General features: G+C 35.8%; 2 protein-coding genes across 3 annotated transcripts in view; both read right to left on the bottom strand.

Moving 5' to 3' along the window:
- The window catches only part of LOC135691133 (glycine receptor subunit alpha-3), a 42555-nt gene extending 31212 nt beyond the window's left edge, over positions 1-11343 (bottom strand). Inside the window, exon 1 of one of the 2 annotated variants that reach the window (XM_089116074.1) lies at positions 11109-11343. The gene's annotated coding sequence lies outside the window, so the exon portion shown is untranslated. Of the gene's footprint in view, positions 1-3738; positions 3928-11108 lie in introns of those variants that run through there. The other variant, XM_089116073.1, reaches the window with a different exon arrangement.
- Positions 11344-11645: 302 nt separating this feature from the next.
- LOC135691134 (low choriolytic enzyme) lies at positions 11646-15465 on the bottom strand. Its single transcript, XM_065208907.2, has 7 exons — positions 15309-15465; positions 14912-15061; positions 14444-14567; positions 13335-13510; positions 12854-13066; positions 12594-12758; positions 11646-12241 (listed from the first exon to the last, which is right to left on the bottom strand). Exons 1-7 carry the CDS (start codon positions 15373-15375, stop codon positions 11961-11963), a joined length of 1176 nt encoding a protein of 391 aa, XP_065064979.2. The 5' UTR covers positions 15376-15465; the 3' UTR covers positions 11646-11960.
- Between the last annotated feature and the right edge of the window lie 174 nt (positions 15466-15639).

Genomic DNA, 15639 nt, shown 5'->3' with positions numbered 1-15639 from the left:
ACTGCTTAGAGGTCTAGGACCTGGTACCCCAGTCTATAAATAGCACAAAGGATATTTTTCAGCGTCTATTCAGACCCTATCTTTTTCGGTGTATCAAACTGCCTATTACTACCAAGTTCCATGCTGGTATCGCGATCTAATGGCTAAATTATGTCAATTACTGCTTAGAGGTTTGGAACCTAGTACCCCACTCTATAAATAGCACAAGGGGGGTTTTTCAGGGTCAATTCATATCCTATCTTTTTCAGCGTATCAAACTGCCTATTACTACCACGTTCCATGTTGGTTTCGCGATATAATGGCTAAATTATGTCAATTACTGCTTAGAGGTTTGGAACCTAGTACCCCAGTCTATAAATAGCACAAGGGTATATTTGTCAGCGTCTATTCACACCCTATCTTTTTCGGCGTATTAAACTGCCTATCTCTATCAAGTTTCATGCTTGTGTCATGTTTTACACAATTTGTATCGTTTTATCTTCTTACAGCCCTCACTATGGCTGAAATGACTATATAAATCTGAATGCGTCACTCGCCCCAGCCTCTTTTCGCACGACCTACTCGCAAAAGAACCCCAGAAACCCCTATTTGTGGGCCCCAAATTAAAAAACTAAACTTTTTTCCGAAATCAGCGATGATAGGTCTACCAGAATCAACAATAAAAAAAATTTCATTTTTTTCAGTTCAGTGGCACTTTAAGGCTACTTTGCAGCACTACATACTAGAAGAGTACTTGTCTGAAATTATATATTAAGGAAGTATATGATGCAAATAACAGTTTCATCATTTTTAATGAACAGAAAACTTTTGCACTTTTAAGATTGGTAGATTAACATTCCCTTGACACCTATTGCTTGAATTATCATCATTTTTTAGCTAGTTGAATCCTGATAATATGTATACATGTTACATCTGTTGCAATTCTTGCAGAGGTATACCTGATCACCTGATGGATTCAAAAACAAAAAAAGAGAACATCTAATGCAAACTGGCAGCCACCCTCCTTCTACTTTAGATTAGACAGCTTTATGCAAGGAATGACAAAAACATGCACTATTATTATATACAAGGCTTGATATTAGAAATTGAAAATATACATTTCATTACGGGTAAGTTTATTAAAGGCCTCTTACTTGAAAACAACAAGAGGCCCCAAAAAGATATTTTGCACACAGACTTGGGATATCAAATGGTCAACAAAAAACCAATTTTTGCTTTGGGAAATTGATATGTTTTTGGGGGGGAGGGGAGGGGGTAGAAAGAGAAATCTTTATTTATTGCTTTCGATTAACATTGAGGCATTTGCTGATGTGGAAGACTCCATTTTCTGCCATGAAATCAAATTTCCTTTAACATGAGTCCTTGCTTGCTTCTGTAGGTAACAAATTAAAGGATTTACAACTTTTTTCTATTCTGGGGGGCTGCGTATCGACCGCATTACCCCAAAACTTTAGAAGCCCATAATTTTGCATGTAAAAGGGGCAGGAACATAAAAATTGGCAGAAGTGGATATCTTTGCACATTAAATCTACTGGCCAAATTTTATCAAAATCTGAGAGATTTAGGTTTTATGGGTGTGTTGATTTGACATGGAATGACCCTACTGCAAAAACTGATTATCATTATACTAAAAGAGGCATTACTTTAAAGTGGTTCGAGTCTAACCTGACTGACAGATTGCAAATTGTCTCAGTAAACGGATATTCCTCTAATCCTGGAAAAATGACCTGTGGAGTTCCTCAAGGCTCTGTACCAGGACCTTTACTTTTTTGCTTTATATATGACTTGCTGAATGTATCCAAAATTATTTCTTTTTTTATTTGCAGATGATACAAATATATATTATGATTCTGATAACTTAAACAAACTAACTTATATAATTAATAGAGAGCTGCTGAAAGTAAAGTCGTGGCTTGAAATAAGATCCGAAATTTCCTTCCCCTTGATATTTTAAAAAACCTTTACTATTCCAATTTCTCCTCATTTCTTTGCTACGGCTCCACAGCTTAGGGTCTTTCACATGAGACCTTTCTGGAACTGCTCTTCTTACTACAAATAAACTATTGAGGTCTATCTCATTTCACCCCAATAGATCTCCTTCAACACCAATATTTGCCTCACTTAAAATTTTCAAATTAAAGGATATGATTCACCAGGATATTCTTAAATTTGTTTACAAGTCACTTAATCATCTTTCACCTTCTCATTTCCACAACTATTTTCAGCTTAGTAGCACAGTTCATAGCCATGGAACGCGTCAGGGAGTTAGTGGTAATATTTTCCAACCTTCAAGGAATACATTCTTGTATGGGCTCAGGTCGATTAGATATCTTGGTGTTAAACTCTGGAATGATATTCCAACATACATTAAAATTTCAGTGTCCTTAAATATTTTCAATTCAAAACTGAAAGAATTTCTCATAAATGGGTATATTCTACATCAATATTTAGGTAATCCCTAAGGATTTCCTCAGTCTCTAAGTATTTAGGTATATTTGTCAATGAAATTGAATTGAATTGAAAATTGAATTGAATTGTATATGTCCATCATTTCTGGCAGGCACTAGATCATAGCCTCAATATTCACATGACGTAATGGTACTCTATGTCCATTACGGAGAGGAAGTGGTTTCAATGTCACCAAGGCAATGATATTGATGCACCTCAGAAACGAAAGAGAGGCATAAACAATGATGCAGTCGAGGTTAAAACTTGCCACAGTCTATAAATCAGCATTATTTCATTTCGAGAGTCCTTTTCGTTTCAAGTATAGGACTACAAATGCTATACCTTGCTACATTATTGGTCTCAGACCCTGGCTAAACTGTAAAAATTCGTAATCAAGAAAACTTAAGAAAATTAAATAATGGAGGCTCGTCTCTCCCAATCTCTCCGCTGTTACATAAATACTGAAGGCAGTAACATTATAATTATTACGTATTTCTGACGAAAATCATACTGCAAATCTTTTGTTCTCCTGTGAACAAACACCTCTGTGGCACTAATTGAAAAATCTTCCTTTATGAAACCTCTTTAACGTACAATCGGTGATTACAAATGCTATCAGCTAGTTAGATATTTTATTGTAAATCAACCAGACATTACGTCATGTGAATATTGAGGCTATGATTTAGTGCCTACCATCATTTCTCTGTGCGTCCAGTGTATTTCCAATGTCTTCCCTTCTTTATAAACCTATTCCTAAGTTGTCTGTACCTTGTTTTTACTCTAAATTTCTTGAGAAACTTCCTGTAGCTGAGTTACAGCGCCTGATCCTTGAATGTATCAATCAAAACGCAGTATTCATTCCAACCGATTTTAAATATCCATGTGAACGCGAAGAATATTAGCATATCTAAATTGAACTCAGGCCGGATTGAATTTCAGTCCGGCCTGTCTTACTGTTGGATCATTAGAGATCAAAGAACGGGTATCTTTTGTGTGCTACTTATCCAGGGCCTAGGCCCTTTGGACTAGCCTATCGCTCCACCAACGAGCTGGTTATTCGCTGGTTATCCACCGTTCTAAGAAGAACCCTGTCGTTACATACTTAAAAAGAGATCGTCCTTGTCTGTTTGAAAAGTAAACTTCAGTAAAAAAGGCATTCAAATACGTTTTATTTGTTAGATACACGTTTCAAACACGTTAAATACACGCCTCTTTCTGATAAGTGCCCAAGGAATTATGTCTAGAAAGTTGATAGATGCACCAGGGATTCAGAAAAAAAAATTAACTTACTGCTGTTGTTTTGGAAACTATAGCCACTTCTCCTCAGATTTGAGCACATAGAAAACAAAATTTGAATTGAGCGAGGACTGCAACTTCTCAAATACTCATCTATTCACAGGTCTTACGTTTATACCATGAACAAAAGAAACACGTCGTTCAAGCATGGCATTCCATTATCTTGCCAAGGGTGTAACATACCATAAATCCTCGAATAAGCCCCCACGTTCGAATAAGACCCCCCTCCCTCGAATAAGCCCCCACCTAAAAAATCATTTTTGCAAATAAGCCCCTCTTTGAATAAGCCTCCACAGGATAATAGCTATACAGTACTTCATTTGACTGGAGACCAAAACGCAAAAAGCGACTTTTGTGATGATAATAATAATATGAAAATTATAATATTTGTTAGTTCTTTGTTAGATTTGTTAGAAAAATTATGTCGTTTTTATTTTGACCTTTGAGGAAAACACTAAACTTTGAAATAAGCCCCCTCCCTCGAATAAGCCTCCCGTCGAATAAGCCCCCATCCAAAAATTCATTTTTGCAAATAAGCCCCCGGGGGCTTATTCGAGGATTTACGGTACTGGCATGATGACAACCTGGCGCAGGCAATTCCTAATGCCTACGTTAGGTGCTCCGCAGCGCACAGCCAGAGTTGTGATCTAAATAGCTATCAGATTATAAAGACAAGAACTTTTGTAAGATTCATCTAACAGCTTGAAACCGCCAGATGTTTATAATTTATAAATAATCTATAAATTACCTATAAATTATCTGTCAAAGCTAACTTATTGTTTGTAATTGTGAATAAAAGAAAGCGCTTTTACTACAATTTTTTACCTATCACATCATGCAAACTTATATTTCCAAACATGAACTTAATTTTAAAAACTCAATTTTGAACTGTTGATATCTTAGACTCTATACCATCTTTATGAGATATGAGATGCTCTTTGGCAAGTAGATTGTAATGGAAAGCGGCTGTTAGAATAATCTTGCAAAACAAAAGACTTACACGAAAGTAGATCTGTTTTCCATTTAAATTGAGAAGGAAACTTAGTAGAAATGAGTGTATATTAAAGGATTTTCAAAGATTGACCAAGATATACTTCAAATTAGGATGCATTTAAAACGGATCTCTGAATACCTTTGAACCAAAAGAACGCTCCAAAGAAATATTCCATTTGCTCAAATGTGACAAAGAAATAAAGCTTAGCCAGGAATCTTAGAGAATATTCGAAATACTAATTTTGCACCAATCCACACACAGAAAAGTCCTATGAACATTTCGACTGCTAAATTTTTATTCAGAATAGCACAAAACTAAATATGGAACAAAAATTAAAAATGTTTTGCAAATTTTTGTTCTAGCGACTAACGTAAAATTACAATTCTAAGATTTTTTACAAAATGTAGGGTAAATTTAATCAATAAGTTGCTTAAGACACTGTGAAGAACTAACAGTATGGTTATAGAACCCAATGTCCTACGTACTTCAATTACTTAATACAATATAAGGATTCGCTAGTGGAAAATGTCACGATAGAAAACTCGTTTAAGCAATTTTATTCAATTGAATGTGAGATAAACAATTTTTTATCATTTTAGAAGTTAACAATAGGTAGAAAAAAGAAAAGGAAAACAAAGAAAGACAAGGATAATTGATAAATTGAATTTGACAAGGCAATTATGAGGGATGTAAATCTAAAGATATCATTTGTAGATATCAATTATTCAGATATAAATTGTATCAGATTTCAGAATAGTTTTTTTTAGCAAAAAATGGTTTATTAGGTTTCGAGCAAACCTCAATAGATATTTCATTCCAATTTTAGATACCTATATAAGTAAGAACATTTTTCTTGATGTTTGTTCTGGCAAAGGGGAAAGAGAAAAGTTTTTTACTGGCTTGCCGTGTTCCATACTTATGTCTGGAGGTAGCTTTTTGGAACCAATTCGTCAAAATATCTGGCAGCTTATTATTGTAATTGTCTTGCATACATTTTGCACACTCAAGTTTGTAAGTATCCTCAAATTTCAAGATGCCAAGCTTTTGGAAAAGTGAGCACCAAAAGCGAGTTTTAGATTTTTCAAAGCACATTACCTTTTCCTGGTTATGAATTATTTCATCTAGATTTGTTTTAAATGCAGGTAACAAGAGCATATATTAAAAAATGCAGGTAACAGTTGATATGTGGAGCAATAAAGGCAAGGCATACTTTTTTTAGAATGTCAAATGGAGCAAAGAGTCGACTATTTGCAAGAATAACGATATCTTTTGATATTTTCCTATTTACATGTTGGATGTGTTTTTTCCAGTTTAGTTTATCATCTATGAGAACTCTAAGGTACCTTATAAACTTCTTTTCAGTCAGGGGTCTATTATTTATCCTAATGGTTACAGGTTATGAATCCTTGGTATTTTTGGGATGGATGTTGAGTATGTTTTATTTGTCTATATAAAGCATTAGCCTATTAGCAGACAGCCAGCTAGAAACCTTAATCAGGTGATTGTGTCATTTGCAAGAAAGAAAGAAGAAAGATACTTGTGTCATCTGGAAAAAGATGGAATTTCATGGTTTCTGATGACAGAGTCATGTCGTTTACATATACAAGAAAGAGGAAAGGACCAAGTATGCTGCCTTGAAGGATACCTTGTCGTATCGTATCGTATCGTATCGTATCGTATCGTATCGTATCGTATCGTATCGTATCGTATCGTATCGTATCGTATCGTATCGATCGTGTCGTGTCGTGTCGTGTCGTGTCGTGTCGTTTCGTGCCGTGCAGTGCAGTGCAGTGCAGTGTTAGCATCCTTTCTTTCAACTTCTTCAGCTTCTTCAACATCTTCGTCTCATTGCCGAAGTTCTGGCACTACATACTTAGCTGATTTTTATTACACCTTCCGAGCTTCTCGTAAAAAATATTTGAGAAGTTTCAGGATCGAAAGAGGATCTGTAGGGATTTTCGGATATTTTCCCGGGTTTTTAAAGGGGTGTACGGGATTGTTTGAAGTGAAATGCCCCTCGTGCTCCTTCCTTTAGCGTAGTGAAATGCCCTCCTTACTTCAACAGAACAACGAAGTTGTTGTTGTTGGAATGGCGTGAGGTTTTTCCGCTCTTCCAACAGAGGAATGAAACTTTTCCTTTAACTGATTCAAGATTTCATCCAGTTCTATCTTCGACTTGGCCATCTCATTTTCCTTGCTCTCCTGAATTTGCTTTACTCCCATTTTCAATTTTTTTCTTATTGCTCCAGTGATTTTTTCAACTTTTTGTTCTGAGTATGTCTTCAACTCAATCAGTCGTTTCTTTTGAATAGGCGATTCCCCGATTCCTGACAAAGAGGAATTAATGATACCTATGTTCCTCAGGATCACTCATGCTACCATGCTCTTCATATGGTGTCACTCTTACCAACATAGCATCTGCTTGAATTCCCTTCCTACAGTTTGTGCACAGTTTTGACCCTGGTATTAAGCTTAAATGCTTATATTGGAAACATTTTCTAAGAAAATCCTTCCTAAGGCCCTTTGTTGGCATTTTTCCTTTGTGTTGCCCCAGCGAATTAGCACAGTACTTCTGATTGATTGAGAATAATGTTAAATATATTTTTCTATGTCTTTGACAAAGATTTCCATCAAAGTCAGCTCTCAATCGCCAACAGAGCAGCTCTTTTTCCTGGTCATCAGGATAATAGAATAGAATTCCTCTCCAGAACTGACACGATTCATTTAGGAGGTGACCAACCGAACAAGTACTCTCTAAAACACTCATTTTTACTCAACGCAAATCAATCACTGTTAGCTCCGAAAAACAATCTGAGAAACCTCCAGTTTTTCCCTCATTTTATACCTTACTCACAAACACCTGCAACCATGTGACCAATTGAAAGGACAGTGACATGGCATGATGTAATTTCTAAATGAGTAAGCATTGCTTAGCTTCCATAAGTCAGAGGTCAGAAAGCTGATAGATAACCTAGGTAACCAGACAAAATAAATTTATGATGACAGATATAAATTTGAAAAACAAACACCAACGAAAGCTATTTCTATCCTCAATCTATACATTAAAAACGTGCAACCAGGTGATGTGGTATGATGTAATTTCTAAATGAGTATGCATTGCCAGGCTTCATAGGTCAGAGGTCAGAGGTCAAAAAGTGAATTGGGAAACGAGGTAACCAGAACAAACTAAATTTATAGTGACAGATATAAATTTGAAAAGAAAACTCCAAGAAAGTCTTTTCCAAACTCTGTATGGTTTATAAGAAACGGCATTCCCTCTCCCTAGTTATGTTATTGATTAACTGAATGACACTTTAAGGCTACTTTGCAGCACTACATACTAGAAGAGTACTTGTCTGAAATTATATATCAAGGAAGTATATATATGATGCAGATAACAGTTTCATCATTTTAGTGAACAGAAAACTTTTGCACTTTTAAGATTGGTAGATTAACATTCCCTTGACACCTGTTGCTTGAATTATCATTATTTTTAGCTAGTTGAATCCTGATAATATGTATACATGTTACATCTGTTGCAATTCTTGCAGAGGTATACCTGATCACCTGATGGATTCAAAAACAAAAAAAGAGAGCACCTAATGCAAACTGGCAGCCACCCTCCTTCTACTTTAGATTAGACAGCTTTATGCAAGGAATGACAAAAACATGCACTGTTATTATATACAAGGCTTGATATAAGAAATTGAAAATATACATTTAATTAAGGGTAAGTTTATTAAAAGGCCTCTTACTTGAAAACAACAAGAGGCCCCAAAAAGATATTTTGCACACAGACTTGGGATATCAAATGGTCAACAAAAAACCAATTTTTGCTTTGGGAAATTGATATGTTTTTGGGGGGAGGGGAGGGGGTAGAAAGAGAAATCTTTATTTATTGCTTTCGATTAACATTGAGGCATTTGCTGATGTGGAAGACTCCATTTTCTGCCAGGAAATCAAATTTCCTTTAACATGAGTCCTTGCTTGCCTCTGTAGGTAAAAAATTAAAGGATTTACAACTTTTTTCTAATCTGGGGGGCTGCGTATCGACCGCATTACCCCAAAACTTTAGAAGCCCATAATTTTGCATGTAAAAGGGGCAGGAACATAAAAATTGGCAGAAGTGGATATCTTTGCACATTAAATCTACTGGCCAAATTTTATCAAAATCTGAGAGATTTAGGTTTTATGGGTGTGTTGATTTGACATGGAATGACCCTACTGCAAAAACTGATTTTCATTATACTAAAAGAGGCATTACTTTAAAGAGGTTTGAGTCTAACCTGACTGACAGATTGCAAATTGTCTCAGTAAACGGATATTCCTCTAATCCTGGAAAAATGACCTGTGGAGTTCCTCAAGGCTCTGTACTAGGACCTTTACTTTTTTGCTTTATATAAATGACTTGCTGAATGTATCCAAAATTATTTCTTTTTTTCTATTTGCAGATGATACAAATATATATTACGAATCTGATAACTTAAACAAACTAACTTATATAATTAATAGAGAGCTGCTGAAAGTTAAGTCGTGGCTTGAAATAAGATCCGAAATTTCCTTCCCCTTGATATTTTAAAAAACTTTACTATTCCAATTTCTCCTCATTTCTTTGCTACGGCTCCACAGCTTGGGGTCTTTCACATGAAACCTTTCTGGAACCGCTCTTCTTACTACAAATTAACTATTGAGGTCTATCTCATTTCACCCCAATAGATCTCCTTCAACACCAATATTTGCCTCACTTAAAATTTTCAAATTAAAGGATATGATTCACCAGGATATTCTTAAATTTGTTTACAAGTCACTTAATCATCTTTCACCTTCTCATTTCCACAACTATTTTCAGCTTAGTAGCACAGTTCATAGCCATGGAACGCGTCAGGCAGTTAGTGGTAATATTTTCCAACCTTCAAGGAATACATTTTTGTATGGGCTCAGGTCGATTAGATATCTTGGTGTTAAACTCTGGAATGATATTCCAACATACATTAAAATTTCAGCGTCCTTAAATATTTTCAAATCAAAACTGAAAGAATTTCTCATAAATGGTTATATTCTACATCAATATTGAGGTAATCCCTAAGGATTTCCTCAGTCTCTGAGTATTTAGGTATATTTGTCAATGAAATTGAATTGAATTGAAAATTGAATTGAATCGTATATGTCCATCATTTCTGGTAGGCACTAGATCATAGCCTCAATATTCACATGACGTAATGGTACTCTATGTCCATTACGGAGAGGAAGTGGTTTCAATGTCACCAAGGCAATGATATTGATGCACCTCAGAAACGAAAGAGACGCATAAACAATGATGCAGTCGAGGTTAAAACTTGCCACAGTCTATAAATCAGCATTATTTCCTTTCGAGAGTCCTTTTCGTTTCAAATATAGGACTACAAATGCTATACCTTGCTACATTATCGGTCTCAGACCCTGGCTAAACTGTAAAAATTCGTAATCAAGAAAACTTAAGAAAATTAAATAATGAATGCTCATCTCTCCCGATCTCTCCGCTGTTACATAAATGCTGAAGGCAGTAACATTATAATTATTACGTATTTCTGACGAAAATCATACTGCAAACCTTTTGTTTTCCTGTGAACAAACACCTCTGTGGCACTAATCGAAAAATCTTCCTTTATGAAACCTCTTTAGTGTACAATCGGTGATTACAAATGCTATCAGCTAGTTAGATATTTTATTGTAAATCAACCAGACATTACGTCGTGTGAATATTGAGGCTATGATCTAGTGCCTACCATCATTTCTCTGTGCGTCCAGTGTATTTCCAATGTCTTCCCTTCTTTATAAACCTATTCCTAAGTTGTCTGTACCTTGTTTTTGCTCTAAATTTCTTGAGAAACTTCCTGTAGCTGAGTTACAGCGCCTGATCCTTGAATGTATCAATCAAAACGCAGTATTCATAAGTTCATTCCAACCGATTTTAAATATCCATGTGAACGCGAAGAAAATTAGCATATCTAAACTGAACTCAGGCCGGATTGAATTTCAGTCCGGCCTGTCTTACTGTTGGATCATTAGAGATCAAAGAACGGGTATCTTTTGTGTGCTGCTTATCCAGGGCCTAGGCCCTTTGGACGAGCCTATCGCTCCACCAACAAGCTGGTTATTCGCTGGTTATCCACCGTTCTAAGAAGAACCCTGTCGTTACATACTTAAAAAGAGATCGTCCTTGTCTGTTTGAAAAGTAAACCTCAGTAAAAAAGGCATTCAAATACGTTTTTTTTTGTTAAATACACGTTTCAAAAACGTTGAATACACGCCTCTTTCTGATAAGTGCCCAAGGAATTATGTCTAGAAAGTTGATAGATGCACCAGGGATTCAGAAAAAAAATTAACTTACTGCTGTTGTTTTGGGAACTATAGCCACTTCTCCTCAGATTTGAGCACATAGAAAAGAAAATTTGAATTGAGCGAGGACTGCAACTTCTCAAATACTCATCTATTCACAGGTCTTACGTTTATACCATGAACAAAAGAAACACGTCATTCAAGCATGGCATTCCATTATCTTGCCAAGGGTGTAACATACCGTAAATCCTCGAATAAGCCCCCACGTTCGAATAAGACCCCCCTCCCTCGAATAGGCCCCTACCTAAAAAATCATTTTTGCAAATAAGCCCCTCTTTGAATAAGCCTCCACAGGACAATAGCTATACAGTATTACTTCCTTTGACTGGAGACCAAAACGCAAAAAGCGACTTTTGTGATGATAATAATAATATGAAAATTAATATATTTGTTAGAAAAATTATGTCGTTTTTATTTTGACCTTTGAGGAAAACACTAAACTTTGGAATAAGCCCCCTCCCTCGAATAAGCCTCTTGTCGAATAAGCCCCCATCCAAAAATTCATTTTTGCAAATAAGCCCCCGGGGGCTTATTCGAGGATTTACGGTACTGGCATGATGACAACCTGGCGCAGGTAATTCCTAATGCCTACGTTAGGTGCTCCGCAGCGCACGGCCAGAGTTGTGATCTAAATAGCTATCAGATTACAAAGACAAGAACTTCTATAAGATTCATCTAACAGCTTGAAACTGCCAGATGTTTATAATTTATAAATAATCTATAAATTACCTATAAATTATCTGTCAAAGTTAACTTATTGTTTGTAATTGTGAATAAAAGAAAGCGCTTTTACTACAATTTTTTACATATCACATCATGCAAACTTATATTTCCAAACATGAACTTAATTCTTTGCACATCCCATCCGCACTTCAAGATATTTGAATGTTCCTGGACATGGATCGTAACCAAAGAACAAATCATTTGCTTGCATTTTGCAATATTGTTTTCCCTCGCAAAGCGCTCTGACTCGTGGAAGGGCATCTGGTACCTTGCAGTTTATAGATTTCACAGGTCCCCAGCGACAGTACATTCCAATTTGTCGTCCATACATGGCATACTCCACTTTGACCACAGAGCCAAAGGAGCAGCTAAAACTTCGTGTGCGATTTTCACATACCAGCACTATACAGTAGAGTAAGTATGTAGTTTGTTTAGAAACGTTTACACTAGAAAAAATATTTGTCATTACATCATAATAGTCCTTGTGCAACCAACCCCCAAGGTTCAAAGACAAGATTGCAAAAGGCACATTGTACAATCTATATACATATATTTATGTATTTTACAATACTCTAGGTTTTATACAATATGTCTTTAAGAATGCATTGAGAGTAGTTCAGAATAGGAGCCTTAGATTTTGCTATCGCATCTAATGGCCAAAGCATCCACTTTAGACACACACAGATATCAATGCTTATTACTATCTGTACAGTCGATAAAAATTACTTGACGCAAATATAATGAAAAAACTCACATTGCCTATAAAAAACTTTTGTTGTTGGCTTGACAGTGGATAGGCTGGGCGTTGTCACTGGCTGTTTTGTTGACTGAAGAGTGGTTTTAACTGGCTTTGTTACATATGAAGACTTAACAGGAGAGATGGTGGTAACATTTGCTGTCTTTGGTGGCTTTGTATATCCTATGAAAATATTAAATACGAACAGACTAAGGTTGGCACACGAATACTTGGATACAAAACAAGGAATTATTTGCAAAGAAGTTCAAATTGAATACCTGCACATCTATAGAGGAGATTCAACTGCAGAATATCTAATTTGCTGAGCTTTTTTCGTTGCCCGATCTTCTGATTCGGATCAAGTGGCTGAATGGTGACATTTCTTCCGTTGAAAGCTTTGCTGGCGTAATGCATGACACTGTCAAAGTCATATGGGACACCTAATGAATCGATTGTTCGGACTGAATACTTTTGAAAGTTTCCCCATGCCTCTGAAAGAAAAAAGATAAATTTGTCTCAATCAGCTTGATTGAACCAGTTAACTACAAGACCATTCTTTGAATCAACATTGATCCATGAAGTTATTCATAACATTTTCATGTCGTATATCTACTTACAATTATTTTTCAGTTTACTGCATACAGTATTTTTTGCTTCTGATAATTTGAATAAAACATTTACATAGAAAATCAGGCATCCCGATAGGCCAGGAACTATACAAGAGCAATTTCAAGCATAGAAACATGGAAAGATATTTACTTTTCGGGATATTTTCCCAAATAATTTTGACGTAGCTGTCTCTGTCAGGACGACTTTGTTCATGATAGAAGCCGAGTGCATGTGCGATCTCGTGAATGACCGCACCTTTGTACCAGCACCACGATGAAAGGGAGATTGGTCTTTTTCCATATCCGAAGCCAACACGAGAGTGACATCTACACGAAAACGACAAGATAATGTAAGTTAATAATCCTAAGTTTAAATTGAAGATGGTTGGGGAGAAGCAACAAAATAGGTTCAATGGACTTTTGGCTTTCAAAAATTTTGCATCATATGACGCAGTTATTGTCAATGACGTTATTTTTACATCGCCTAGTGTATTTTATGGTAGGAACATTCATGGCTCTTATAGGAAGAAACTAATTTTGAATGAAAAGACGATGAGAGCTAGAGAATCAGGTGTTAGAGAAGAGCGAGAAATTGAGAAAGAAACTCTGGATTATTTGATGCAACTATGATATATGATATTGATTTAATACTGTGAAGCGCCACGAGATGCAAATTTTGTCCACATGACTTTGCCCTAATGTCCATACCCGTATGATGCATTTTCTCATTGGTTCGGAGAAATGGATAAAATAATTGCATTAAACTATATGAATAATCTAAACTCATCTTCCAGACGCATAAATAGAGTTGCTGGAGAATAGGATGTTCTGACTTCCATTAGTATGTGTAGGATAACTTAGCTATTTCAAATGAAGAAATAATAACGTGGACGGTGCTATGTTTATTTAGATCCACCCTGATCCTTCTAGACATTGGCACAAGACCATGGAATTTGATGATGTCTTCTTTACTTACTCACAACGTGAAAAAACACTGCAGATTCTACAGGTACGTTGTAGGTATATGGCATTTTAATGCGACGTCAACTTAGCTTTCATGTTGTGAGGATGGCTTATCGAAAGACAAATTACCCTCTATTAACAATGTCTCAATTTTAAAGGCATTAAATAAATTGATTATATCACATCGAATTCATATTTACAATTTTTGATTTCGAACTCTAGATTATTTTTCAAGTTGTGCATAGCAATCCGGTAAGGCGTATGAAAAGTGTTTAAAAATCAGCATCTTTAGCTCACCCTCCTCCTTTATAGAAATAGATATATGCAGATTCGTCTGTTCTTCTTTTGAATCGAAGACAAGTGTTCTCCTCGAACTCAGCAAGTGATGCGTTTATGACGGCAATGGCTTTAGGATATCTAGCTGAGAAAACGTCAAAATATGGATCAATGTACATATACTACCCATGCACCAAGAAACGCAGCAACATTCTCTTACATTAACAAAGTAGACTTGAGGTTGCAGGAAATAGACATATGTAGCGTTGGATGTTCAGCAAGGTCAAAGTTCTGAACATACTCGACAAAAAAGACGTTAGAAATATGTGTTAATTGCTTGTCACTATTCGTACAAAGATACAGTTGAAAGACTGTGAGTACGAAATCCAGAAATGCTAAAGTCAATAATGACCAGTTGCCAAAGCAAAAGCTAATGCATTTTGGTTCTATTCAATAAAAGGATAATTCTGAATTTGTGTTTAGTCAAACCTATTGAAGGATCAAATTCATAAGCAATTGGTAATGGCCACTGTCTCCTTTTTGAAGCTGCAAAGCCATTTTGGATGTCGACCATCCCTGCTTCTACTTCCTTGAGTTGATCTTGAGAAAGGACCATATCGCCTTCAAAAAGATCTTCATCTGAAAAGAAAGTAATGGATTTTGTAATACATTCATTTTGAAGTAAAACCATGTCTCAGGTCTTTCAGATTAAGTTCAGATTTTCAAACCAATTAACGTGGCCTATTGCCTGCATATCTGTCAATATAAGAATTCGTAACTCGAGATTTTTGAGAAAAAGATAGATGTATGGCGAAAATTTGGTTTTCAATCTCGTTGAATCATCTCAGTGCAGTAAAAATTATACATAGCAAAGATAGGAACTTACTTTCAAAGGGATTCAGTCCCACAATAAAAGGAAGCCAAAAAGCCAAAGCTATCGCCTTCGCAATCATATTTCTTGAACCTTGTACCAGTAAAGCCAACAGTGCAGTTAATGCACGTAGCTTGTATAGAAATAAAAAATAAATTGCCAATTGAAAGAATCACTTATAATTAGTATATTGATTGGTTGGTTGGTTGGTTGGTTGACCAATAAAATAAGCAAGTGCTCTTCCTCAATATGTTTGTCCAGCTTCTACTTACACCTCATAGATAGCATACAATCTTGATTAAAAAGGGCATGATGAAAACACACTATCGGCTAAATAGGTTTTCTT

This window comes from Rhopilema esculentum, chromosome 4, assembly GCF_057945365.1.
Source record: "Rhopilema esculentum isolate cy_ngs chromosome 4, ASM5794536v1, whole genome shotgun sequence".
NCBI classification, from domain to species: Eukaryota; Metazoa; Cnidaria; class Scyphozoa; order Rhizostomeae; family Rhizostomatidae; genus Rhopilema; species Rhopilema esculentum.
This window is presented reverse-complemented; position numbering and strand designations above follow the sequence as displayed.